The sequence below is a fragment of the Excalfactoria chinensis genome, chromosome 13 (assembly GCF_039878825.1).
Source record: "Excalfactoria chinensis isolate bCotChi1 chromosome 13, bCotChi1.hap2, whole genome shotgun sequence".
In the NCBI taxonomy this organism is placed as follows: Eukaryota; Metazoa; Chordata; class Aves; order Galliformes; family Phasianidae; genus Excalfactoria; species Excalfactoria chinensis.
In genome coordinates, this window is record NC_092837.1 from 6734304 (window position 1) to 6754907 (window position 20604).

Consider the following 20604-nt stretch of genomic DNA (forward strand, 5'->3'; position numbering starts at 1 on the left):
CCACGCTGAGAAAGATTTGAAAACCACCAGTAGACCGTATTTGTACAGATAAGTGATGGAGTTTGGAGTACCGTACACCATGTGGTAAATGATCTGAGTCCTGCCAGAGTCAGGCTGCCATAAGAAGCCCTGGGCGACAGAGCACTGAAGCATGTGCTCAGTTTAAAACAGGCATTGATCCCTTGAAGTTTCTCCTGTCACCATATGTAACCAGTTTGCTGAACAAAGACTGTGGGGAAATTTAAGGCAGAAGTCAAGAGCCGCTCTGCTCTCATCTTGCAAATAGCTCTGCAGATGCCTGATTGTCTCGTACAACTGAAAACCTAGTTATAGTGAATCTGCAGTTCATAGTTTTCTATTTTAATTTATTTACAGTAAAGGACTCCGAAGGTTTCAGGCACTGGTGGTTTCAGCCGTTGCTGGCTGCCAAGCCAAAGAATCTCATCATTACCATTGTCGCTTGTTTAGGAGGCTCTCTTTTATCTGCGTTGATTGCTCTCCCAATCTGCAATCCAAGAGTCTGTGGTTTCTGTTCTGGCATAAATGGGTTCCTCACAAACTATGCAATTAAATTTGAAATGCTCTTGCCGCTGCTTGTATATGTGTGGCTTGCATGCATGCCTTTTGCTTGGTTTATAGTTTTGCAAACTGAGGCAGAAGGATCATGTGGTTTCCTATTGTCATTTCTTCTGCAAAGCAGCATCTTGTTTGGTGTATGTTCCCTCTGAAGTCAATGCAGTTCAGGTGCTAGTGCAGGTTGCCAGCGTTTGGCCATGCAGACTGCCAAGGCATATGGGTGATACTGCCAACCAGCAGGTGGCATTTTGCTGGAGTTAAGAGATGAGCACTTCTTGGGTGTGGATCTCTCCTTCCTGATGACTCTTTGCTATGGACCAAAGCCAAAGCTCATGGAGGTCAGCGGGCTCTCTCTACTGCCTTTGGTGAGCTCTGGATCAGGCCACCCATAAGGCTCTCAATTATTTTCAATCTCAGCTGCATTTGTCTCTTGTAAACACTTCATCTGGACTGCACTTCTGTAAATCACTGAACAGAATAACCTGATAGAAGTGGAGTGTATGGTTTTGAAAAGGAACATTAAGAGGGAAAAAACACAACTCTCTCTCTTTAAACTGTCTCTTTTCTATATTGTTACCTTGACAACTCTGCTGCTGTGTTTCATCCTTGGTGGGACTTAGCTGTGGTGGAAGAAGGGGAACATCCATGTGTGTTTCCACATCTCCTCCAGCTCTGCTTTGTGGGCACATTCCGAACACAGGGCACCTTGAGCTGCCGAGCTCACATTTGCTCCCTCGACCCATGGTGCTGCCTGGAAATGATTACAGATATTAAGTACTGGGACCCGTTCTGATGAAAGGTATAAGACTGCATCTTCTATTTCTTTTCCTTAAGCCAACGCCAGAGTAATGTTAAAGCTCTTTAAAAAAGATCTCTTTAAAGAGATGCAAGGTGCTTAAAATATTTGTAAAGGGTTAGGACAGCTGAAAAGCAGAGAGGGATGTAAGTACTCAAAAATAGTTGTATTATTTTTAGTATAAGCAGATACAGGAGTATGTGTCAAGATTAGGATCCAGTCCTGATGTGCTGAACTCAGTCTAGAGATGCTAAAAATACGCTTTCTTTTCACACAATTTTTGGAAGAGACAGAGGCAAAGGTAAGAGGAGAGCGGTGGTGAACTGCAGTTTTATTTCCTGTGTTTCCGTGCTTGCTGGGGTTGGGCAAAGCTGGCTGTTAACCTGGGCACACGCAGCCACTGATACCTGCAAAACGTGATGGGTTGGAATCCCTCCCAACCCCTTTTTTTCTCTTCCCAGAGAATATATCCCTACCAACATAACATTTTTCTTCTTTTTAACAGAAATGGCTAGAATTTAGCAGACGAGCTGCAGATGCAAGGCATGCAGAGTCCCGGGCAGAGTGCAGAAAGGGGTGTCTGTGTATGAATGTGTGCACAGAGAAGGGGGCTTTTAATGCAAAACACATGTGTTTTCAATTGCTATCTGGAGCCAGACCAGTAGCTGTAACTTGGCCTGACAAAGCCTTATTGAAGTACAGACAGTGTGGTTTCAAAGCAGTTAGAAAAAGAACGGGAATGCTGTTCAGGAAATTCTTCAGGCATGGGCAGGGACTTGGCTGCAATTCTGCTGCTGGAAAATCTGACAGGGGCAGCTCATGAGCACAGGCCAGGCCTCGTGCAGCTCGGGGAGTAGCACGGCATCCTCCGATCCCCTGGCACAGCTCCGGGCTGTCATCTCCCACCAACAGAGAGGTAAGAGCCGCGGCGTTCCCTCCTGGAGCCACCGGGTGCATTCACTGTGCTGCTTTTGTGCTCGTACAACAGGCTTCTTGCTTTCAGAGCTTTGTTTGGAGAGAAAGTGGAGAGTGTGGGGCTGTGGCATATTTGCTGAAGGGTTGGAGGAGTTGGAGGCTGGGTGTTGGTTTCTGGCTAACTTTGCTTCAGGAGCGATTCTGCACAGCAGCTCCGGTGCTGCGCCTCTGGCGGGGTGAACACTGTGCCAGAATCATCCCTGACTTTTTACCTTTGGGGAGGAAGTGTGCATATAACCTGAAACTGCTGGAGGGTTGGCTGCAAACCGTATGTCACTGAGATTTTATTGAGAAATGCTACTCGGTCGTGACAAATGGAGTTACATGCATATATAGTTGTTCAGTGGGTTGAAAACGTGTTTGTCTGGGGCTATATGGCAATTGCTAACTCCCTGTCACCTGGTACAGGCTGTGAGGAGAGGCAGTGGTTCAGCAACAGTCATTGCCTTGTGATTTCTATGCGTGTTACTTCTGTGTTTTATAAAGCACTAGCAAACTGCAGCAGGCAGCACAGTCAGAAAGCACGGACAGCAGATTAGAAGGGAAAAAAAAGCATTGATTTAGTGGCTGCAAACTCTTTTTCCCATTTACGCTTCTTTTCCCGAATAACTTAGGAAACATTTATGATAAAGAGCACTCCCTGCTTTGGAACCTGCCAGATTTAGGCAGTGCACTCTCTCTCATCCTCTTAGTTGCAGCATTAAAGCTCAGCTTGCCTTGGCAGAGATATCCATACCTTATATGGCAGGAGTTGGGTACGGTGTTTGTCAGGGCTGATGGAGGTGTTGGGAGCAGTTCACTGCTCGGAGCTTTGGAAACTTCCCTGCTTCTGCCAGTGCCTCTTGCTCGGATATTCACAGCAGTGTTATTTGACGTGTTGAAAATGCACTTCTTTGGCTGTTGGGTAGTTTGGGTTTTTTTTTGCAACAAGGAATGAGTTTGAGGTCAGGCTGGATGCAGCCGTGGGCATCCTGATCTAGTGCTTGCTCTAGCGCTTGGCATTGGAACCAGGTGATCTTTGAGGTCTCTTCCAATCTAAGCCATTCTATGATTCTGTGATATGAAATGTTAGAGTGGGACAGTGCTAAATGTTCCTGGTTGAGTTTGTGGGAGAATATCTACTGTTTGCTTTTCCTGCACACAGCAGGACTGCGTGTTAAGCATTAAAGTGTCATTCTCATTGGTGATTCAGAGCACGCAGTGGCAAGGTGAGATTGGCCACCATCAGATCTGTGTGGGACATAATTTCTCCGTGTAGTGCTTGAGAAGCGCATCCATAGCAAACTCTGCCTGGGCACTGTGGGATTCAGTAGATTTGGATCATTAAAGGGAATATTGTCTGCCCAAATACAAACTTTCTGTGGCATGGAAGTGAAGGAGGAAAGAGGTTTGGGGCATCTTATTGCCACCGCATTTGTCTTGTAAATGGGCTGAATTTACATGAAAGAGATATCAGTTTCCTCCCTACCCTTGGCAGCTGCTCCTGGGTCTCACTCTGCAGGATGTGTCCTTTCTGCATCCCACCAGAGTCAGTATTCAAGCTTTGTTTTGTATTCAAAGAAACTGAAGAGCGCATGCATCCATGTGCACCTGTGGATGAAATATATTAAATCTATGAAGTGAAAGTTGAGGGTCTCACCACCTTGCAAGTATACAGATAAGAGAGCTACAGGCACCCCCTAATATGTGCATTCCTTCTTCTGGTCCTTCCCAAGAGCAAACTATAAAGCAAGTGTGTCTGTACAAGTGCACAAATGCATGAGCAAAGTAAACACATTAAATAGAGGAATGAGGCAGAAGAACAAGTTTTAACGTGTAGGAGCATATATCCAGGATCACTGCAGAGGCTTTACTCTGGGTCCTGGCATGTGCTCAAGCCCACAGTTCTTTCTTTGTGCCATTCCAGTTGGGTTCCAGCCATGTAAATCCATGTTACTGATCCTGCTTTGCACATTCCTACAAGCCATATCTCTTTTCTTTGTACTGTGGGGAGAGAGTGTGCAGGGGTAGAGGTCTGGAAAGTATCACCTCCTGTAGTGATTCAAGCTCAATTGATTATATCCCTTGTGCTGTTCCTGCAGCCGCCCATAGTCACACCTGCTGCTGGGATATTTCAGTGGAGTTCTCACATTTTTCACTCTGCTTTGAGGCACTCCAGTGGGAAAGTGCTTTATGAACTTGGCACTGATGGACACGGGCTTATGATTGCTTCACATCATTAGAGTAGTGCAAAGGAAGTGCTGTGCGAAGGCAGAAAATCCAGGATGCTGTTTGCATGCAGTGTGAATGTATTGCTGCGAATCATAGAGCGTTTGGGGAAAGACATTCTCTGCTGACTTGCTCAATACATAAGAGAACTCATTGCAGAATTGTTTGTCTCCCTTTCCATGTTCTCCTTAATTTTGACCCTCCAAAAAAATCAGGACAAGGGAGCTAACCTAAATCGAAAAGTTGGAAGAAACTTTTGTAAGAAAATGGACATGTTTGTCTTCTGGTGAGAAGAGAAGCAATAGCAACCGCGTTGCTTACAGACTCTTGCAGCATTTTTGAATAAGATATCACCTTTTGTCTAGGAGAGACTGTAAGAGATGGAGCTGCCTATTACTTTGCTTTGTTCTGGCAAGCTCTGGTATGTTTATAGTATTTGTTCTAAGTGCTGTGTGAATGTAGAGCAGCATCTGAGCAGAGGAGATGCCCTGACTTCAGCTTCTTGTTCAGTCCACCTCCTCAAAGCCACTGGGTTGTAAGTTGAGGCTTTTGTGGTGCCCTTATCCTCAAGCACATTTATTGTCAGAGTGCTGTCAGCCCCAGTGACTGGGAAAATAACATGAGCTCTCAAGACATTAGAGGTAGGGGGTAGCCTGGAGCGCTGAGGGATCGAGATTGGAGATGCTTTATCAGCAGATGAATCCCCAAGGTCTCCCCAGCTCCTTGTGCTGACTGAGTCCAATTTCCTAGTGATATTTCAGAGGTGGGAATGCAAAATAAGGTATTTCCTAGTGGACCAGGCAGAATATGCACTGGTGAACTGTGCAGACTAAGCAGAGTTTGTTGATGTACTTTTGCTTGCCGGAGTCAGGCTAGATATTTGAAAAACTCTATTTGTGATGCACTGTGATGACAGGTAGTCAGAAAAGAAGAAAACATTCCTTAAGACATTTCCTTCCAATTTCTGTCTCTCTGGCCATACTGCTGTGCCCCCTAAGAGATTTGTGCTGAGTGGTGATGGTCTTCACAGCCGTTGGGAGAACCTGTTCCCCACAACATACAGAGGCAAAGGGACAAGCACAAAGTTAAGATTTCAGCTTCGGGGAATGCAGTTCTTGTGAGCATTCTGGCATAGCCATCACTAGAGGGGCTTGAGTTCGTGGTTTAAACCATCATGGCGGAAAAAACGCTGCGTAAGATTTAACATCCCCAGCAAATTTTTCATCCTTGGGGCCACTTCTCAGTGCTCAGAGACTGCTGGCCAATCTGCAAGGCAGAAACTCTTTTCTTGGTCTAGATCCTTTTGTGAAGACTTGGGTTGTGGTCTTATTGGTGTACAGTGTCATAAATTACTTTTGGGTCGTGGTGCTGCTGGAACAATGGGCCTGGGGGCGTTGAGCTGGAGAGAGCTTTATGGGGAGTGAAGAGGCGAAATGTCTTGTTGATGGCAGGCTCAAAATGCTGCTCTTCTTGCCAAATTTTGTCCTCAGTCGCACTCCAGAAATGTCAGTTCTTTTGAACCTGGTGGATAGTGTACACTTAAAAGACAGAGAAAGTAAAGAGGCTGAATCCACAGAGTGTTTAGAGCTAGTGAGCACAAGTACATTGCCTTCCAGTGATATGATGGAGAGCACCTCTGATTTAGCCCCAAAGCAAAGGTTTGTGTTTCAAAAAGCAAAGAGAGTAACAGAAGAGGATGTTGGTTATATGTATACAAATTGAAGGCAGATGTGGGAGAGGTAGGTCCAAGCCCAAGGGAGCCTGAACCCATCTCTCTCATCTCTTGAAATGTAATCCCCTCACCGTACTTAGCCTGGGGTCGGATGCTCTTGTTTTGCTGATGAAGCTGTTATACCTCAGTTATATGCAGGCAGGCAGCAAGCTCTGTGCAAACACACCCGTGCATTTACAATGCCAGACTCTGGCTGCCCTATGTTCACCTTATGTAAAATTGATTATTTTGACAGGCCACCCCTTGGCCTCCTTTAAGTAAAGGCTCATTGTTTCCACATCAAATGTAAGGAAATCACTGTGGCAAAAAATACGTGGAAATAGATGCCACCTTCCCCAAACCTGTTGTGTCCCCCTACCTGCACACACCCTGCTTTAGTACGTCTTCAGCACTAGATTTCATAAAGGAGAAGCCATCTTCCTCAACTGCATCATCTTTCAGCTTAAAATTATCCAATTACTAAACAAAGATGATTTAAGCACTGATCAGAAAACCCCCATGGCACAGAAACATCTCTGATTTCTCTCAATGTGCCTCACCTCATTTATAGCTTTCAATGAGCCTCCAAAGCTAACGTGTCCAAGAAACGATACAGCTGCAGTGTTTGCAAGGGAGACATGTTTATTTGTTCTTGTGCATATAAAATACTTTACCTGATGAATGGGAAATCCATGTTGTGTGTCTTGAGTGAGAGGCTTTCTACACACACAGTCATAGAACCATTAAGGTTGGGAAAGCCCATCAGCAGCCATCAGCCCATCACCACCCATTGCCACAGCTATTCTACAATAACTTATTCCTTGGCAAATTACATGGGTGTTAGGCTTTGCTTTTGTAGTCATGGTAATGCTGTCTGTGGCTAAACTGTGAAGACCTGGCAGGCAGCATTTCTCATGCTGTACGTGCAGTAGTGGCACGCCAGTATGGTGCATGTGTGCCTTCCCATGGCAGGTGGACACATGCAGCTCTGACTTTTGGAAGGAGCATCTCTCCTTCAGATTTCTCTTATGTTTGTTTCAGCATTGGTTGTTGGCTATTATGAGTTCGAGTGACCATTTATAATGTTTTCCTGCAAAAACTAATACCCCATTAAGCAGCTAGCAGCCGTTCTCCTTAGCTCGGTAATTGAAAAGGAAGGGGTGCTCTGCAAATGAAACCACTGGATATCCTTTCACAGTAATTTCTGGTGCCTAATTTGCTGCCTGTATCATTATAATGTTAGAAAAGAATTGGCCAAAACGTAAATCATGACTAGCACACTCCTCTGTCCCTCACAGAGTGGATTACTGACAGTGGATGCAGCTTGTTTCTTATGTAGGTACCTTACAGCCCATCTTCTACACGTTTGTTTAACCCACCTCAGCACTCGATGTCCATTATCCTTTCTTCTCTTGCTGGAGAATGACAGACATGAGCTTTTCTTTTGGTGGTCATAGGTCAGAGGAAGGGCTTGTGAGAGATCCTATATTGCTTCAAGTGCATTTGCCTGAGAGTTTACATGGAAACAACATCCCATCTATGATTCCCATGTTGTTTTCTTGTAATAATGTATGCCATATTACTAGGTCATGTTCACTATGCACGTTGCAGTGCTTTGGTTGCTCTGTCTCTGTTAGGGCAGCTGTGAGCTAAATATTTTATTTGAACAAGAGAAATTCTCAAAATGAGGCTCCTGTGTGGATCCAAGTTGCTTTTTTGTGGTTATATTCTGTTCCTATAAATTCTTTTGATGTCTGCAAAGTTTTGCCTCAGTTGGATCTGGCATTTTCTCCATTCTTGCGGTTACAAGTGGGGAAGAAAAAATAAAGAAAGAAAAAAGGAGGGAAAAAAGAGAGCAAGGGGGAGAATAAACAAGTTTTGCAATAAGGAGATATTTTGTGCTCAGTATTTCAGACTATTTCTTATTGGTCAGACTTATTTCATGATTTGAGAGTGCTGGAGATGCAATTTATTCGTATTCTCCAAGAGAGAGGCTGCATTTAATATGTGCTCTCCAGGATCCCCTGTTAAAATATTAGGCAATAAAATCTGTGACTGTACAGTGGTTGTTGTTATAATTTCCCTTAGGTAGTGGAAATCATAATTTATTGTATTTTAAGATTTCCCCTCGCACAGAAGCTGAGTGATTGCAGCAGTGGTTTTCTCCAAGTGCACATGTTTGCACCATGGCTTCTCTTTTCTGGCAAGCACTGCACTGCAAAGGCCTCCCCATTACAGTTGCTGACTTAGTACCTGGGAGTGATGCAGCAGCGAAGACCAAACAGGCTCTGCTGTGAGCAACTTTGCTCCCCTTGTTAATAGCTCAGGGTCTGCTCAAGCCTTGGCTGTGTGGGCAGGTACCCCACGAACAGCAAAAATGCTTTATGGTGAGTACCCTTACTCCATAGAGAGCTGCTGTTAATACAGACAGCAGAGATTCAGGTTGCATATTTGGAACTTTTGTCTCAGCAAGATGCATTGGCACTGGCTGCCCAGGGAGGTGGTGGGGTCACTGTCCCTGGAGGTGTTTGAGAACCGTGGAGTTGTGGTATCAAGAACAGGGTCAATGGGCATGGTGGGGGTGGGTTGGGGTTGGATTAGATGATCTTAATGGGTTTTTTCCTATGATTACATGTCATGCCTTCCTTCTTTGATGCACTTTTTAGTACAAGTTGGCTGAATTGACTGAGGTGGGCCGCAGTAAGAACATCCTATCTGCCATGCAGTTGTTGGCTTCTCCCCCAGAGTATGGTAGCTTCACGTGTTCTGAGGTTCTGAGTGAGGCATGGGTTGTGGCCATCTCAGCTGTTTTTTTGGGTTTTTTTTTTAGACCACATGAGAAAGCTGAAAAAAACAGCAGCACTGCACTGTTGTGCAACATCCAACCTCCTTGGTGTGCTTGGTGGAATGTTGCCCAAAGGATGTAAGTTCCTAAAACTTGCAAAGGTTCCAAGACCGGAGAGGAAACTGATAGCAGTACTGTGTGTATTGTTGTTTTCCAGCCATTGTTTTCAGTGTGTGGGATGGACACAACTGCTGAGGAAGGAGGGAGGTGGGATCCTCCATCTTCTGGAGGAAGGAAGGTTGCTTTTGGATCCCACTTTTGTGCAGGAGCATGGTCCTTCTCAGCATGCTGCTTAGTCAGCTTTGCTTTATGTGTCCACTTCAGGACAGGCATCTGAGGAGAATTTAGAGCCTGATTTGACTTGCATAGCACTTGAGGCTGCACTTCAGCGGTGATGAAAACAGGTGGAGGAAGGGAAAGGTGGCTGATCCCCCTAAGCTGTGTGTGATAACAGCAACCTGTGTTAGCAAACACACGTCCTAGCACTCCCAGAGTTGCCAAAAGGTTTACAAAATGTAGAAGGGAAAAAAGATTGCCTGTTCTTTAGGCAGCCCCTTTCTTAAGTGTGTGGGCTTGAGTGTTGGGGCAACAAAGAGAAAGTGCTAACTTCATGGTGAGTGCAGTGCTGCTAGAAGAGCTGTGCTGGGGAGAAAATCACCTTCCATTGACACTTCCATTGCAATGGGCTCTGCACTGCCGCCCACCATGCACTGTTATTACATGCTGTTTGCACATTTGCCTAGAAATAAGGAAAAAAACATGAAACTAATGGCAAACAAACAAGCACAAGTCAGTGTCGATGAGCATCTTGTTTCTACCATTGTTTTGTTCTGCCCTTATGGATCAAACTCCTGCAGAGAGAGACCTGCGTTGTTTCCTCTTGTTTTGTGAATTTTGTAATTCATTGAATGCTAACATTGATGCCAAATACTCTGAGGGAGAAGCCCCTGATGTTGAATTGGTATCACAGAAATGTGTCTGGTGGTTTTTTTGTCTGCCCAGAGTCTTAAATGCTGAATACTCAGCAGACAGCGCATTATTAGAGGCAATGTAAGAAACTGATGTCTGGGAAAAGCATATGAAAGGGACTTTCAACAACCCAAACTGAAGGGCAAGAAGGCGATGAATACTTTTGTGGGACAAAATCTACCTCCATAAGCACAGACCTGAGTGCATTTGCTGCCCACTGTCCCCACTGGCTGCAATGCCATTTAACCGCAGTGGAGCAGCCAGATCCCTGACTGCCGTCAGCAAGCTGGGACCAGGATGCAAAACCCAAACTTGTCCTGGGGATGCTGCCATGCTGCACAGCCCTTCTGCTCTTCTCTGTGCTGAGTTTCCTTCCTTTTCTCTTTCCTTGCTCTTGGCTCTCATGTTGTATTGCCATGCCATGCCTGCCTGCCCATGGCGTCCTTGTTAAATCTGTGGAGACACTTGGGTGAGTTTTTTTAGGATAACTTTGTGTTTTAGGTTAGTTCAGTTAAGAAAGTAGGGGAGAAAAAGTCAAACATTTCTACTTTGTCTTTTTTTTTTATTTTTTCATTGTCTGGAAGGAGTGATTTTATTTGAGGTGATTTTTTGTTGAATTAAAGCTTCCGCGAAGTAATATTGCATCTTCAAAACAAACTGCTGAACTCAACTGCTTTTACCAAATGCATGCAGAATTTTCCCCTCCGGATCCTTCGAGGCCCTGGAGTGCCAGCCTTGCAAAACCTGGGGTGGTGAGGAGAGTCACTTGAGAGTGATCTCCACAGGATACCTTTAGACAGTGTGCTTATGTGTATTTATAAATGTATATACACATCTAATGCATAAAATTCTCTTACAGTGTGTTACTACATACAGTGAGTAGGAAACTAATGCAGGAGTAAGGTTCTGAAGGAGGTGCTGCCCAGCTGGTAAACTCTGAGAGAAAAAGGAAGAACAAAACCTCCACAAACCTCAAAAAGGCACAGATACAAACCCTTAGCTGGTTTTATCATCGGATTTGTCTTGCTGCTTAATCCATGTTCTTATTTTTGTGTGATTGTTTCAGATGCCTCAGGAGCAGTACGCGCACAGGAGCACCATGCAGACCTCGGAAGGGCCCCAAGTATACAAAGTTGGGATTTATGGCTGGAGGAAGAGATGCCTCTATTTCTTTGTGCTGCTCCTAATGATTTTAATCCTGGTGAACCTTGCTATGACCATCTGGATTCTGAAGGTTATGAACTTCACAATTGTAAGTAGTAGGGGTTCCCCTGAAGGATGGGGGGAAGATGATGGGGGTTGATGGTCGCTTCTCTGCACATGAATTCATATATGGCTTCAATAATGGGGTGGTATAATTGCCGTGGGTAGCTGCTGCAACAGGGAGGCACAAATTTATCCAACAGTCTTTTTTTCTGCTGGAGGATGACTCTCAGAGCTGTCTGCAGGACTGCCAGGCTGGGGAATCAGCTCAGCATCATGAATCACATTCCTCCTCCAATCCACTCTATATATATACACACATATACACGTACACACACGCGCTTATTTGTATATACATAATTATATGCATAAGTCTCTTTATATAAAGCCTCCCAAAGATTCAGTTATAATGCATTTTAAAATTAATAAAAGGGGATATTTTTAACTGGGGGATGGGGATGAGTTTAAGCCTTTCTCGTACACATTTATTATTTTTTTTGCTTTTTCTCCATGGCTGAGCAGTTGTGAAACTTGATTTGCCTTTTTCTTAAGGAAAGTTACATAAAAACGTCTTCCAAGGAGCTGCATGGTGAAACATTCCTGGAGTGGCTCTCTGGCCGTGGCATTCAGGTGGAGCTTATCCTTGCCACCTTTGAGCTGAGGTTGAGCATGGGAAATCTGGATGTGCAATGGGAAATAGATTGCAAAGGGATAGGTGGTGTCTTCTGGGCCTAGAGCGCCCACTTTAGCTCAGCTCAGACTTTTTGGCACAATATAGGGTGCCTCTTATTACTGAGTGAACTTTGTCTTCCTTGCTCAACATGCCAGAAAGTCAGGACATGGTCAACCAGGCACACCCTATTTTCAAGTTGCTAGCATGTAAGGCAGGCCATAGCTTTTCAGTAGGTAATTTGGCCAAGCAGAGTGAAAATGAAATGATTTATGCCCCCTTTTTCAAAGCAGACGTTGCCACCCTGGTCAGGTGGAGCGATTTTAGGTCCATTAGGATCTTCAGGAGAAATTAAGTTGGAGGCTTTAATCCTGGATTTACTTCATGAGAGAGCTGTAAGGTTAAAATCACACAAATCAGTTTCAAGGACTTTCCCAGCCAGGCTCTGATGCGAATAGTGTGTTTGAAGTCTCCCAGCATTTCTTTCTGTGCTTTGGTCTGGCAAAGCCCTGAACAGCTGTGTCCAGCATTATGTCATTAATGAGCCTTGAGAAGTTGAGTAAACAGTCTCTGACTTACTGTATCCAGCTAAGTACAGTGGTGGGGGAACATGTTGAGTTAGTTTCTCTAACTGGTCTGCTGTTAAGGTGTGCAGAACGTTGTGATACACGTGTGCTTTGAGAGCAAGCAGTTATAAAACAGTAATCCTCTAAAAGCTGTGAGTGATTGGAAGAGTGAGCAGTTAATTCTTAACCCGACCAGTTATTTATTCTTATGAAATTGATGCCATTTTGACATATACGGTCATTAGATTAAAACCTCTCCCTTCCAGCAGCAGTCTCCTCCCTAGCCTGTATGCTGGCTTTTTCTGGGATGCGCTGATCTTCAAGTTGTTGTCTGATTCAGTTTCCTTAAATAGTCTCTTACTCTCTGTGACTCACTGGGAATTAGTCCAGCGTAAAGTGTATTTGTGTCTGTTCTTAGCTCATTTGTATGTTTTCATGTCAGTAGGTGCTGAACAGCTTTGGGGGATGAAAATCCATACTTGTAGCACAGCAGTGGGAACTGCTTTATGATATATAGGTGTGGGCATGCTGGTCAGGATGTATATCTCTGATACAGCCAGTGGGAAATAAACAGAAGAACGGGGCAAGTAAAAGGTGTGCACCTTGGTCTCTTGAAGTGCATTAGTCTGTAAAATAAAAAATTCATGGTCAGGTTGAATGGGGCCCTGGGCAGCCTGTTCTCATGGTTGGCAGCCTTGCCCATGGCAGGGGACTTAGAAGAGCTGATCTTAAAGATCTCCTCCAACCTAAGTCATTTCGTGACTATGAATGTAGAGCAGTAGTGAGATGCATGCCATAACACAAAAGATTGTGTTCAGTCAAGGAGAAATGAGTAGGAATTTCTGATTCTGGTCTTCTCCGGGAAAAGATCTGTTACTAAATGGGTCGGAATTATTTGCATATTTGTGACAAAAATTCAAGGCATTTACCTGTCCAAGCACAGCTCCCAGTTTTTGGGGCAAGAACTGCAGATAAGAAACATGGGGATGCATTTTGGTAGAAGGAGATGTCTCTTCCGTGCAGCTGGTTGCTTCCTCCAAGTTGGACCTGCAGACTACAACCAGGTTTTGGTTGTTCCAAGCTGGAACTGGTAAGGCCCCACTATAAGAGTGGTAAGAGCCCAGCAGATGTCTATCTGAGACTCCTACAGCTTACAATTATGGCACTACTGTGCTGTGTTGGGACCAAATGACGTGACTGAACAGCTTAGTAAGAATAGAGCAGCCAGTTCCTGTTGACTGGCATGTGATCCTGACGAGCGTTGAGCCCATGGTGCTGCTCTGCTGCAGCCTCACCAGCTGCTCTGGATCCTGCTCTGCAATTCCTCCTGCACCATTCCCTGCGGCTGAGAAAATCACTGCACTAAGTGAATTTTTAGAAGCAGACTTTTATCTCTAAATAACAAACGTACAAATATTCTCAAATGAGGAGATGCAAATACGCAAAATCTTTAATTTGTTCCTGTTCTGATAAGAGGAGCTGAGAGGCCTTCTGGGGCAGGGGAATGATTTGAGCAGTCAGTAAGCAATAGATGCTGCTTAGCAGGTCTGAGTTACCCAAGTGCTTGCAGAGCAAGAAAAGAAAGAGAAAAAAGGAGGGGGAAGTTTTATAGTTTTGTTGTTATGGAAAATGTAATGCTTCCAATATCTTCCCAACCCGTGATCTCTCCCAGAACCCGAGTCTGTTCAGCTCCACAGGATGGTCCTGGCACTTACTGGAATTTAATGAGTGCTCATTATAGCCAGTAAGTGCTCAGCGTATCTTAATGAGCACAGCAAACCTGCTCAGGAAAAAAACTCGGGGGTGTTTTAAATGCTGATAATGGGGTGTGGAGAAGGCAGGGGATGAAGCAAGTCCATCTTAGAGGGAAAAAAGCACCACCTCATGGGGTTTGTATGGCACATTGGGCAGCACCCATCATTCCATGTCAAGCCCTGAGCTCCCTTTCTTCACTCCCTTCCTCTCCCCTCTCCGTGCCCTGTGACACACTCAGTAAGGAAACTCCCATGAAATCAAAGCATAAGTTTCCAGTCTGTGGCTTTTAATGAGCAAGGCATAACTAATTTATTCCTGGTTTTGCTTTAATCTGAACATTCAAGGCGTAAGTTTAAGTGTTGCTTTGGCTTCTTATGTGGGGCTGTCAAAGCGGTGCTGTGTTTGTATGGGGCCAGTTGGTCACAGCCAGGTCTGTGCCATGCTGCAGTTGCTCATTCCCTGTGTGGTATTTGATCCTCGATTTGTTCTAAATGATTTTACCTGGCACAAGCTGTATGAAAAACAGACCTGGAGGGTACCCGAAATATCATCTGCCTGTTCCACAGCTGGTTCACACAGTCAGGTCCATTTATCCAGTTCATTTGCATTGGAGCTATGCTGCAGGAAGCTCTGTGGAGGTTGGTACCTCTATACTTTGATTTTTTAAGCCAAACCACAGAATGAATCTGGACTGATGCCACCAATTTGGGTTGAAACCCAAATGCCCGCTGAAGGTGCCCTAACCTAATTGAGGTAGAATCCAGTACTAAACTTTCTGATGATGTATAGGTAAAGGTACTCCAGCTCTTAAGGATCTTGGACGAGCCTGGTATGTGGTTTACACATAACGGGTTTGGGGAGAAAACACAAATGCCTGTGGGCTGTGTATGTGGCTCACCCTCTCAGCTTGCAGGTCTGGGGCAGTTTGAGCTGTGTCCTATGTGTATTTTGCTCAACCACAAGCTGTGCAGAGCTCAGCTGAGCCCCTCAAGGTTTGTAGGTGCCATTCTAATTACAGGGCTTGAACCAGAGCTTTTAATGATCATACTTTTCATAGTCAAGCTGCATTAGCATCCAGTGATGCAAGTCATTAGGATTGCCAGTGACTCTGTAGATGAGCACACACTGTAGAGTACTTGCTTACGATGCACTGAGTGTCTCTAATCTGTTGGGGCTACATTTAAGTGGCAACAGCCCACCTACTCATCTGCCAATCAAGCCGCTGAGGGCTCTTTGCTCTGACATGGTGTTTCTGTCCATCCAGTTTGAATTGTGTGTTCTTTGGAACAGAAGCTGCTTGCGTACAGCAGCCTGCAGTCCTATGTATTGCCAAATACTGCCAGACTAGGTAATAATAAATAATTACCCTTAGGTTGCCTTGCAAGGTTCAAAATTCCTGGAGAACTGCCTTCTAAGAATAATGCAAAGCAAAATCTACAGAAAAGTCTTTGACTCTGCAAGGGAATTCAAGAGCAAAAGCTAACAGCTTCCTCCAAAGTGGGAGGGCATGTGCTGCTTTCAGATCTGAGCAAACCCACACACAATGCTTATGCCAGCTGAGCATGCACCTTGTAGGCAATGCCTCAAAGATATTGGCAGGCAATGACCTGGCTCTCTCCATCTCCCTTGGGATGCAGAGAGAAGGGGACCTTCCCTTCCTGTCCTGATTAGGCTGAGTTCAGATTGGTTCCTACAGCACATTCAAATTCTTCTTCCAGAACTACACAGTTTGGGATCCTGCAGCATAAGGTTCAGGATGCCATTGGCCCTCTTGGCCAGCTGGGCACACTGTTGGCACAGGTTCAGCTGAGCATCAACCAGCACCCCCAGGTCCCTTTCCTTTTCACAGTCATCTAAGCCACTCAGCCCCAAGCCTATAGCGCTGCATCGGGTTATTGTGGCCAAAGTGCAGGACCCGGCACTTGGCCTTGTTGAACCTCATCCCATTCACCTCAGCCCAGCAGTCCAGCCTATCCAGATCCCTCTGAAGGGCCTAGGAATAGGAACAAATGACTGCCAGGCTATCTTCATAGCTCGAGGGGTGTATTTTAGCATTGCTGAATGAAATGCTAACAATTTAGAGACGGAATGCTGCTGTAGGTGGCAAAAGTGCTAAATATCATTATTATCTCGCTTTCTTTATTAGAAGTTGATATGAAAAACAAGCTTTTAAAGTTTGGTTATGAGCAGTTATTTCCGATACAATTACTCCCTCTTGTGTGTAAACTACCTGCCGCATTTTAATTACAGGAAAACAGTTGGGTAATAACGCAGCAGTAAAGATGGATTTGAGTTAAGAAAGCTCATCTGCTTAATAGGCTGGATTCTTTTATTAATGATTTAAAGGAACAGACTTTGTTCTATTTTTTTTAATTAAAAATTGCCTCAGAATATAATGACTGTGCAGTTTACGTTCCCTTTTCATGATTTCTCTGGGGTCTTTTTAGGTGCAATTCTAAAGCCAACATGGGAAATAAATCTGCTCTGCTTCTCAGCTTCTGCTTTGTAGTGCAGCTCTAATTGGTCAGCTGAATTGTTTAGAATTAGAATTAATTTTACTATATCCTTACTGAGGAAAGAGTGAATGTGTTTTTTCTTCCCCCTCCTTCATACACACAGAACTGTGCGCTTTTCCATCTTAATTCACGTTACTCCTTTTATAAAACAAGTAATTGTTTTGAGACCGCCCACATTACCCCAGAGCTTTGTCTCTCCTTTCTATTCTCATTCACATGGACCGCATCTTCTGATATAAAGATGTTAATCTTGTAGGGATCTGACAGAATCAGCAGTGCTGTGAGTGACTGTACTGTTAAAGTACTGTTAAGTGAAGTAGTTTCTATAGATTAAATCCTTAACCCTGTAGAAAGCAGTGAAAATGCTGATGTCTGCAGTGGATCCGTCATTAATTGTAATGCTTTTTATTTGCAGTTTTGCACCCCAAATTCAAATTTCCTTCTTCTCGGATTTGTAAAATAATGTTCTGCTTTTCATTTTCAGAGACCTGAAGTTTCTGTTTCTGTATGAAAAGCGATTGGGATTATATATCCTTTAAAGATACATATTCTGCTATTTCAGCTTCACTCTTTTGGAATCCGGAATGGAACAGTTTTATTAGGATACTGCTGATGTTGTTGCAAGGTTGGTTCTTCCACCGTTGCATCTCCCACAGTGTCAGGCTTCTGGTCCTGATCACTTGCTAAGTTACAATGCATCGATTTCTTCTAGTGCTGCACCTTTGAAAACTCAGTCTCTGACAATATGTCATTTTTATTATCCTAATAGTGTCTCCTCTCAACCAGCACAAGCACATAAGGCCTTCATCTTCCTGTTAGCGCACAGCGATGAAAGGAGCCCATATTTTTTCCTCACTGTCTGTACTTTCTGCTAAACCTCTGAGTTCTTCTGCCGTGGCATCAGGTTTGCTTACAGATATGACATGGAAACGAAAAAGATGGTGGATCTTCCACCAGTACTTCTAAACCAAATGGTACGTGCTACGTAGCAATCATTAGGTAATTCTTTGTTTTTATTCTTTGCTTATTGCACGAGGCAGGCTGTAGCATACAGCCTGCTGTAGAGGTTGATGGCTCTTTTCCCTCAAATATATTAGTGGCTTGGTTTTCATGAAGAACCAAGGCTCGTGCTATTGTGCTTCCATCTCTGTACAAGCTTTCAGCTCTCACTTCTCTATTGTTTTTAAGCCACTTATCCTCTTGAAAACCTCTGAAAAGAAATACGTATTCAGGTGACAGGAATACCTCAATATTGGGCTTATGGCTGTGATGCCATCGATCCCTGCAGGACCCAATGAGCAGTGGGGATGCGGTGGGCTGTGCAGGGAAGTGAGTCATAAACTCTCGATCCCAGATCCCACTTCTGCCACCTCCCTCTGGAGGGGATTGTTCTCAGCTTCTCTTTCATCTGAAGAAATAAGATATTTCACATTAGCATTCTTCTCAGTGCCAACAAAAGATCTTCAGACTGGCGGTTCTGAAGCAGAAGGAGATTTGTCTCTTAGAGAACATGTAAAAGGTATTATTATAAATGTGAGGAAGAACAAAAACAAGCTCACTGCTAGAATGCTGATAATCAGCTAGTCGTCTGAATAGCTCGCAATCTGATCCCTCCCCATATTCTCACAGTACATTAGGAGAAATGATTTAATTTGGGAAGCCACACAGAAGTGACGTACCAGGGCTGATCCATGTAGTAGGTTCTCCAATCCTCTTTCGCTTGTTCAGTGTGCTTTTTTGTTGGTGGTTTTTTGTTGTTTGTTTGTTTGTTTGTTTTTTAAACCTTCTGAGTTTCCTGACATCCCTCCTGAACTCCCTGCACGTCAGAGAGCAGTGACCTTCTCAGCTTTGAACACCGAGCAGCCATTTCTCTACCAAAAATAGAATTCTTCTGAAGCACCTCTTCTCGGTGATTGCTTCAGGCAGAGGAGCTGCTTGGTGGAGCCTCTGTGCCTTTTCCAGCTTGGCCTGGAACTGGAAAGGCATCAGCTTTTCAAAAAGCTGCTGCTTAAATTCTTTCTTACTGTTTGGTGTTGCACGGTCTGTGGAATGGGGCTGGAAGTGGCTCTGCCACCACTGTAAGTTACCATGCAAAGCACAGAGCGTCTGAAACTTGAGGTCTTTTCATGGAGCTCCAGTTTGCAGACTCATTGCTGCTGGTCAGATGGAGCCTTGGGTAGCCTGACTGAGTGGTTGGCAGCCTGACGATCTTTAAGGTCCCCTCCAACCTAATCCATTCTGTGATTCTGTGGTTGGCTGTGATATGTTTCTGTTTAACTGAATTAAAGGAGAAAGGGAGTAAGCAAAGCGTAGCATATACTCCCTATATTTACGTGTATTTACCCTATTTAAAAAAGGGGAAATTTAGAATAGATATAAGGAAGGAAGGGGTTTTTTGCAATAAGAGCAGTGAGGCAGTGGCAGAGGTTGCCCAGAGAGGTGTGGTGCCCCATCCCTGCAGATACCCAAGGTCAGAATGAAGGGGCTCTGAGCATTGATGCAGCTGTCTTCCTGTTCAGCGCAAGGGAGTTGGACCAGATGGCCTTTACAGGATCCTTACAACTCAAACAGTTCCATGATTCACCTTATGCAGTGTTCAGAAGATGTTCTAAAGCCTTAACAGTTCTGTGAACAGAATTATGAACCTGTGCTTTTATGGACTGCAGCTTCCCCCCCTCCCTCTGCAGACACCATGTTATCTCCCCTGTTCTTGGATGCATCTTTTCTGCTATATATTCCCATCCCTGATTTGATAAATGTCTTTGAAGTACTCACTGCTGGATGTTGCCATTCTATGTGCCTGTTCTTCCACAGCTTTGCTATGGAGATGAGCTTGAATATACCATTTGAATTCATCACAGCTTACATTTTAGTTCTGGTCATTTCCACTTCAATTACACCTTCCCCATTACCCATCCTGCCTTCGCCGCTGTGGTCAATGGTAAGATGGAGTGAGGTAATTATTTGTATTGAGGCCCAAGTTTCTATGGGACTACACTCCAGTGCACTTGCATGAAGGACGACCTGTTAACACTGAAATGATATGGTTGCAGACAGATTTATAGGAGAGGAATAGATTTGCACAGGTAATTCAGCCTTGACCCCTTGAGTTCTCATTACTTCTCATCCACCTAGCGCTATTGCCCACCTCTTTCCTTTCTTTAAATGAGATCCAGTAACTAATAGTGAAATTATGGCAATCTGCTATATGAAATTTGTGATTATTTGCATTTAATTAAAGGCTTCTCTTGAGAAAATGAAGGGCGGCTTAACCTCAGAGAAGACTCTGCATCTCCAGTAATTGCTTCTAATGGAAGTCTTTAGAGTTTCCACCCCACCATGGGGAAAAAAAGAAAAAAAAGAAAGGTTCCTCCCATACACAGGGTCTCTGAAAATTGTTTTATCCTTGTGCAGTGAAGGTGACTGAGGGACCCTTGAAGCATTCCTCACTGTGGTTTAACCAGCTAAGATTCAATTTGATTACTCAAAAGCCAGGCTTGTGGTGTGTTTATGAAAAGCCGATGGGCACCATGCATTCTTGTTGAAGGATGTTGATCATCTTCACAATACGTTTGTAGTCTGGCAGTTGGTGGCAATGTCAGTGAGTGGGACTGGGAAGTCTTTTTGAGGATGGACAGTGCTCCACATCGCTGTGTTGCCCCAGTGATCCCAGCGAGCGCTGTGCCTAAGGCAGGCATGACATTGCATGAGGCACTGTATCAGACATGAGTGTGTGGCACTTGAATTGTGCATTCTGCCTAATTACAGCTCTCAGTGTTTTCATGCCACTTCTGGCAGCACAGTTACTCTGCTT

General features: G+C 44.4%; 1 protein-coding gene across 5 annotated transcripts in view; it reads left to right on the forward strand.

Annotated features, from left to right (window-relative positions):
• SGCD (sarcoglycan delta) overlaps positions 1-20604 on the forward strand; it is a 302620-nt gene that overhangs the window by 163969 nt on the left and 118047 nt on the right. For 4 of the 5 annotated variants that reach the window (XM_072348262.1, XM_072348266.1, XM_072348264.1 and 1 more), the window contains exon 3: positions 11147-11332. In XM_072348262.1, coding sequence (XP_072204363.1) covers positions 11147-11332 — 186 coding nt within the window. Of the gene's footprint in view, positions 1-2177; positions 2289-11146; positions 11333-20604 lie in introns of those variants that run through there. The other variant, XM_072348265.1, reaches the window with a different exon arrangement.